At 41.7% G+C, this 7,500-nt stretch overlaps 1 protein-coding gene across 1 annotated transcript in view; it reads right to left on the bottom strand.

Annotated features, from left to right (window-relative positions):
• LOC125311932 (AT-rich interactive domain-containing protein 5B-like) overlaps window positions 1–7,500 on the bottom strand; it is a 75,570-nt gene that overhangs the window by 14,826 nt on the left and 53,244 nt on the right. Inside the window, exons 6-8 of the mRNA XM_048270330.1 lie at window positions 5,979–6,124; window positions 4,798–5,017; window positions 2,970–3,022 (exon numbers count right to left, since the gene is read on the bottom strand). Of these exons, the coding sequence (XP_048126287.1) occupies window positions 2,970–3,022; window positions 4,798–5,017; window positions 5,979–6,124 (419 nt within the window). The remainder of the gene's footprint in view (window positions 1–2,969; window positions 3,023–4,797; window positions 5,018–5,978; window positions 6,125–7,500) is intronic.

The raw sequence follows: 7,500 nt of genomic DNA, 5'->3' as shown, positions 1-7,500 counted from the left end.
CATACTGCTAAAAGGCACTCTACACAACCCATCCCACATAATCATCCACACAGGGACAAATGACCTCAAGTCAAGGGAGATCGATGTAGCCGACGCATTAATTAACATCATCAAGATGACATCAGAAATGTACCCAAATGCCAAAGTAATCCTCTCATCTCTGCTGCCTAGGCGCGACATACCAAAAAGGATCACAGACAAAATCAACGACAAAGTCATGTCCTCCTGTGTTCAAATACCAAATGTACAGATTGCACATCACAAAGACATTGACATCAAACATCTTTATGACAATGTACACATACACAAGGAGGGCATGAAGCTCTTTGCTAGAACCATCAAAGACACTACATTGAGTTCAGAGCGGACGCATAGGCCTACCTATGCAGCTGCTTTATCAAAAGGAGGTACTGATCTCACACAGATAAAAACAATGCTACAACTAATATGTGACAATCTGTTCCACTAATGGTTGTAGGGGGGGTTATGTGACTAGTCTGTGTGTGTGTGTGTGTGTGTGTGTGTGTGTGTGTGTGTGTGTGTGTGTGTATGTGTCCTGTGTGTGTGTATGTGTGTGCGCGCACCTGAGGGGTTAGAAGAGGTAAGGATGAATATGTGGGTGGCGCTATACTGTATGTTATAGATGTGTAACAGTTCCAAGCATCTATCTGTCTGTCTACTTGTCCCTGTCCTGTATGTCTGTTTGTTTGTCCATATGTGTTTTTTTCCCCTTTGTCTATTAGTAACATATTACATAAATAGTTCTAGCCTCAGCTATTAAATTGATGTACTTGAGTAGTACAACATTACTATTTCTGGCAAACTAATATGACATCATACAAAAAACAAATGACATCACTTAAAATCACTAGCTATAACATACAAGGGTTGTACTCGTCTGCTTTTGGTGACAAGAGTACACACCCTGACTTTGTAAATCTTGTATATAGCTCAGATATGATCATAGTGCTGAAACATGGAGTAGAGAAGGACATGTCTGCCTATCCATTCCTATATATAGGGAGCTCTGTATCCCTTCTGTTACAGATCCCAAAGTCAAATGTGGAAGAGATTCTGGGGGAATTATTGTATTGTACAAAGAATACCTTGCAAATCATATCTACCCTGTAAAAAAAGGGAAGTCACATATATGGATTAAGTTAAAAAAGGAGCTCACTTTGATCTTGACATTTATGTATGTGCCATTTATATACCCCCTAAAGAGTCGCCTTATTATTCTGAAGAAATATTCCAAATTTTACAATCAGAAATCATACAATTCCAATCAAAAGGATCGGTCTTGCTTATGGGGGACATGAATGCAAGAACTGGCAGAGAATTAGATTATATTAACTCAAATGGCTATACATATACTGTATTACTGACACACAAATGAATAACATCACTCATCTTGAAAAACCACGCCAGAGCAATGACAGTATTGTAAACAAAAATGGCAAACAGAAACAGAACCTCCCAATAAATATAGATAAATCCAAGGTAATGATATTTCAGAAAAAAGCTCGCTCTAAAGGGAGCAAGAACGACTTCACCCTTGGGGGAGATAAGCTCTGTCAGGTGACAAACTATAACTATTTGGGCCTGACAAGTTCGTCATCAGGAAGTTTTGATTTGGCAATAAAAGACTTAACCGATAAAGCACGTAAAGCCTACTACACGATAAAAAAATCGGTATACCAATTCAACCCTCCAGTCAGATTGTGGCTGAAAAAAAACTCGGTCATCAAACCCATTATTTTGTATGGGAGTGAGATTTGGGGCACCAAGTACCAATTCAATTATGATGCATGGGACAAAAGTCCAATTGAAATATTTCATCTTGAAGTCTGCAAAAACATCCTAGGAGAAACACCATCATGATCTAGAAAATTACTAACATCTTATAGATTAAGTGAACACTCTCTAATTTTGTTATTATTGTTATTATTACTATTATTATTATTATTATTATATTTGTATATTTGATTTTTTTTTTTACAGATATTGTATCTGTGTTGTTTTGTTATATGTTTGCTTTGGCAACACTGCTTAATTGAGTAATGCCAATAAAGCTCCATTGAAATTGAAATTGAAATTGAAAGAGAGAGGAGAGAGGGGGAGAGAGAGAGAGAGAGAGAGAGGGGGGAGAGAGAGAGAGAGAGAGAGAGAGAGGGAGAGAGAGAGAGGGAGAGAGAGAGAGGGGGAGAGAGGGAGAGAGAGAGGGAGGGAGAGAGAGGGAGAGAGGGGAGAGAGGAGAGGAGGAGAGAGGAGAGAGAGGAGAGAGAGAGAGAGGAGAGAGAGGAGAGAGAGAGAGAGAGAGGAGAGAGGGGAGGGAGAGAGAGGAGAGAGAGAGAGGGGAGAGAGAGAGAGGGAGAGAGAGGGAGGGAGAGAGAGGGAGAGAGAGAGGAGAGAGAGAGAGAGAAGGAGAGAGAGGAGAGAAAGGCAAAGAAAGAGTGAGAGAGAGAGAGAGAGAGAGAGAAGGAGAGAGAGAAGAGAGAGAGGAGAGGGAAAGAAATAAGTTGGTTGAACTATGATGCAATTCCACAACTTCCTTTTTGTGTAAAAATTAGTATCTAGTTTTAGTATCTATCTATCTTTAGTAAATTAGTATCTAGTTTACAAATCTGTTCCTCCATATGGTTTTGTCTGACTCTACGTGACATTCGTTAATAGCCTGTTACCTGGAGCCCTGCACACTGCACACTGCACACTACACACTGCACACTGCACACTGTTACCTGGAGCCCTGCACACTGCACACTGCACACTACACACTGCACACTGTTACTGGAGCCCTGCACACTGTGTGTGTAATCATGATGGTGTATCAGAGGGAACAGCTACACTCTCTCAGCCCTCACACAAGGCCTTCCACACTCCTCCTGCTGACCACTGGTGTTTGTGCCTTCACACACACAGAACATTTTTGTCACATTCAGCAATCATCGTGTGTGTGTGTGTGTGTTTACCTGTTCGTAGCCTCCAAGCTTCTGGGCCGTCTGAAACATGGTCCACAGGTTAACTGTTGAGCAGGGTAAACATGGCATTAGGAAGATGTGCCTTCACATCCAAAACACATGCCATTAGAAAGATGTGCCTTCACATCCAAAACACATGCCATTAGGAAGATGTGCCTTCACATCCAAAACACATGCCATTAAGAAGATGTGCCTTCACATCCAAAACACATGCCATTAGAAAGATGTGCCTTCACATCCAAAACACATGGCATTTGGAAGATGTGCATTCACATCCAAAACACATGCCATTAGAAAGATATGCCTTCACATCCAAAACACATGGCATTAGGAAGATGTGCCTTCACATCCAAAACACATGGCATTTGGAAGATGTGCCTTCACATCCAAAACACATGGCATTTGGAAGATGTGCATTCACATCCAAAACACATGCCAGTCAAATGACTTCAGGACTTCTATGAATCCACATGAGATCACAGATGTGACACAAACATCACCACACACACACACACACAGCCATACACACAGAGCCATAGGCAATCATTACACTGCAACACACACACACACACACACACACACACACGTACATATCCGAGATTTCATTTCTTTTCATTTCATGATGTCTTAACCTGAGCTCCATGTTCATGAAAATACATTTTTTATTGTGGTGTAAAAACTTTTGTGGTTATGTCTGTATGCTACTGTGACCTTGAATTTCCCCTAGGGATCAATAAAGTATATCTATCTATCTATCTATCTATTTATCTATCTATCTATCTATCTATACAGAAGCGTAAACTCAAACTAATTTTTTATTGTGGTGTAAAAACAGAAACGTAAACTCAAACTCATTTGTTATTGTGGTGTAAAAACAGAAAGGTAAACTCAAACAGACAACAGTGCTTGTCAGTTGGCCTAATATAACAGTACTGCTTGCCTTGGAGATTTTGGACCAATTCAAAATGAAGGAACTAGCCTTTGGAGAAATCAATCAAAATTCAATCAGGGCTCACACAAAGGCTCACATTCATCACAATGGCATTCCACTATCCCCACGTGTGTGTGTGTGTGTGTTATTATAATCACATTCATCACAATGGCATTCCACTATCCCCACGGCTGCTGCTATTGATTTGCTTCATACACTTCGAATGCATCTCTCGCTCGCTTTTCAATGAATGTCTGTTTATCATGACAGCGTTTTATATATATGTGTGTGTGTGTGTGTGTGTGTGTGTGTGTGTGTGTGTTATATTTATAATCCTGTCATTTGGCTTTTCTGTGCTTTCTTTTTCTGCATGTTCTTTGGACACACACACACACACACACACACACACACACAAACACACACACACACACATACACATACACACACACACACACACACACACACACACACACACACACACACACACACACACACACACACATACACACACACACACACACACACACACACACACACACACACACACACATACCTTTCATTATTTGATGATGATTCATTTGGATTACTGATGTCATTTTTGTTGTCATCACATCGTAAAATGTTTTTCATCATTTTAATCATATTTGTGTCTGTGTGTGTGTGTGTGTGTGTGTGTGTGTGTGTGTCTGTGTGTGTGTGTGTGTGTATGTGTATCTATCTGTGTTTGTGTGTGTGTGTGTTTGTGTGTGAGTGTGTGTGTGTGTGTGTGTGTGTGTGGTGTGTATCTATCTGTGTTTGTGTGTGTGTGAGTGTGGTGTATGTATGTATCTATCTGTGTGTGTGTGTGTGTGTGTGTGTGTGTGTGTGTGTGTGTGTGTGTTTACTTACTCTGTTTGAAACCCAAGTAGGGGATCCTCTCGATGGGTGTTTGTCTTTTCTTCATGTACTGGTGCAGAGCGGCCAGGAAAGCCTGTTCACCTGCCTGCTGCCTCTCTCTCCTGGCCTTGCCCTCCTTCTCCTCCTTCTCTCGCTCCCTCCTTCCCTCCTCTCTCTTACACATCCCTACATTCTTCACTTTCGCCACCACCACCCTGCACTCTGTCCTCACCTATGGGATTATGGGATGGACGGAGAGAGAGAGAGAGGGGGAGAGATAAAAAGAGAGAGTGAGAGAGGCTGAAATTCTCTGTGGAAAATAAACACATACTGTATTTGGATGTACAGACACACACACACACACACACACACACACACACACACATACACACACACACACATTATTCTGCTTACTTATTGTACTTACAGAGTGCTCTATTGTCTTTGTTGGTCAAAAATGAAGGAGATTATTAAAAACATATATTTCCAATACATCCCAGATGGAACCTGCACAATATGCTCTCATTATATATAGGAACACATGGTAGTTCCGTTGGCATGATAACAGTAAATTCGGCTGTGTTATATCTTCAGCCATCTTTCTGTATATAATTACATCTACTGGGTTTTCTACAAATAGAACTATGCTAATATCTGTGAGAGCAGCAAGTGCAGATCATAGGCAGGGCCACACCCTCCTCATAGACAGGCCACACCCCATCACAGACAGGCCACACCCATCATAGGCAGACCACACCCTCCTCATAGACAGGCCACACCCCATCATAGACAGGCCACACCCCATCACAGACAGGCCACACTCTCATCATAGACAGGTCCACACCCTCATCATAGACAGGCCACACCCTCATCATAGACAGGCCACACCCCATCATAGACAGGTCACACCCTCATCATAGACAGGCCACACCCTTATCTATGCCAAATACACACTATAGATGCCAAATACACACTATAGATCTACAGTATGTCAAATCCACACTAAATATCTATGCCAAATCCACACTATAGATCTATGCCAAATCCACACAATAGATCTATGACAAATCCATACTATAGATCTATGCCTGTAATGCCTGTCCCAGTCCCAGGGAGCAGACACTGGTTGGCTGACTCGGGTTCTGATCCGAACGCACTCCAGGCTGAGCAAGGTGGCTGGTGCAGGACGGTACCTTGGGAGGGGGCCTGGGTTCTGCAGCGGTTCTGGCCGGGCGGCGGGCTGGTGGACCGGTCTGCAGGGGCTGGTTTGGGTTCAGGTTCTGGTCCTCTCGGCGCTGAGAGAGCTTTCTCTTCCGTGGCCTGCCCTTTAGGTTGGGGGCTGCAGAGATATGAGGGGGAAATAGAGGGAAAGAGGGTTAATACTCCTTTATTCAACCTCACTCACACACACACACTCACATACACTCACACACACACACACACACACACACACACACACACACACACACACACACACACACACACACTGCATCATACACTGCATTTTATTTGACTTTTACCTATTTATTTTATTCTTATGAAAATCTACTGACATGTATGTGTTCAGATTTATTGTATAACTGCTTTGCCAATATAAGTGAGCTTGTCATGCCAATAAAGCATTCTTGAATTGAATTGAATTGAGAGAGAGAGAAGGAGTGAGACTGATGGTAGACAGAGAGAGAGAGAGAGAGAGAGAGAGAGAGAGAGAGAGAGAAGGAGTGAAACTGATGGTAGACAGAGAGAGAGAGAGAGAGATATATGATATAAGGCAGAGAGGTGGGAGAGATAGAGGAGAGATATAGAAACTGATGGTAGACAGGAGAACCGATGGTAGACAGAGAGAGACTGATGGTGAGACTGATGGTAGACAGAGAGAGAGCCCTGATAAGAGCCCCTTGTGCCAGCTGGTACTGAAGCTCACTAATTCCATAACAAACACTAATATACAACATGCTCAGAACAGTACTGCTTCCAAATCAGCAATTAGTGTCAAAAATGCAAGCAAAAGAACACTATTTGGAACATTGGAGAAATCAAACTACCAGTCAAAGCAGAATTAATTTCTATCTCAACCTAAATCGAGAATAAATTGTCAGAGTATCTCTCCTCTGTCAGAGATACGAAGCAGAGGCAAATCCTGACCAAGTACAGATAGATAGATAGATAGATAGATAGATAGATAGATACTTTATTGATCCCCAAGGGGAAATTCAAGACCGGCTAAGTACAGGCTCAGTGACCACAATCTTGCAGTGGAAACAGGCAGGCACAGGAAAACCTGGCTGCCCAAAGAGGAAAGAATATGTGGTCAGTGCCAGACAGGGAAGGTTGAGACAGAGGAGCACTTTCTCCTTCACTGTGATAAATGTAAAGACATAAGAGATGCGTCTTTCCCTAGTTTTAAAACATATTACCCAAACTTTGAAGCCATGGGCAAGATTATGTGTATGTATATGTGTGTGTATATGTATGTGTATGTGCATGTATGTATGTATGTGTACTATGTATATGTATATATTATTATGTTTCTGTGTTGTTATTGTTATACTGTGATATAGTGTACACCTATGTCTATGTCTACACATAGACACCTAGTTTTATTTATTGTGCCATGTTCCCTCCATAATTTGTATTACTGCTTTGGCAACACGAATGTCTTATTTGTCATGCCAATAGAGCATTTTGAATTTGAAAAAAATTTAATTTGAAATT

Source organism: Alosa alosa, chromosome 18 (assembly GCF_017589495.1).
Source record: "Alosa alosa isolate M-15738 ecotype Scorff River chromosome 18, AALO_Geno_1.1, whole genome shotgun sequence".
Classification (NCBI taxonomy): Eukaryota; Metazoa; Chordata; class Actinopteri; order Clupeiformes; family Clupeidae; genus Alosa; species Alosa alosa.
The sequence above is the reverse complement of the archived record's forward strand: the minus strand, read 5'-3'. Positions and strand labels throughout refer to the sequence as shown.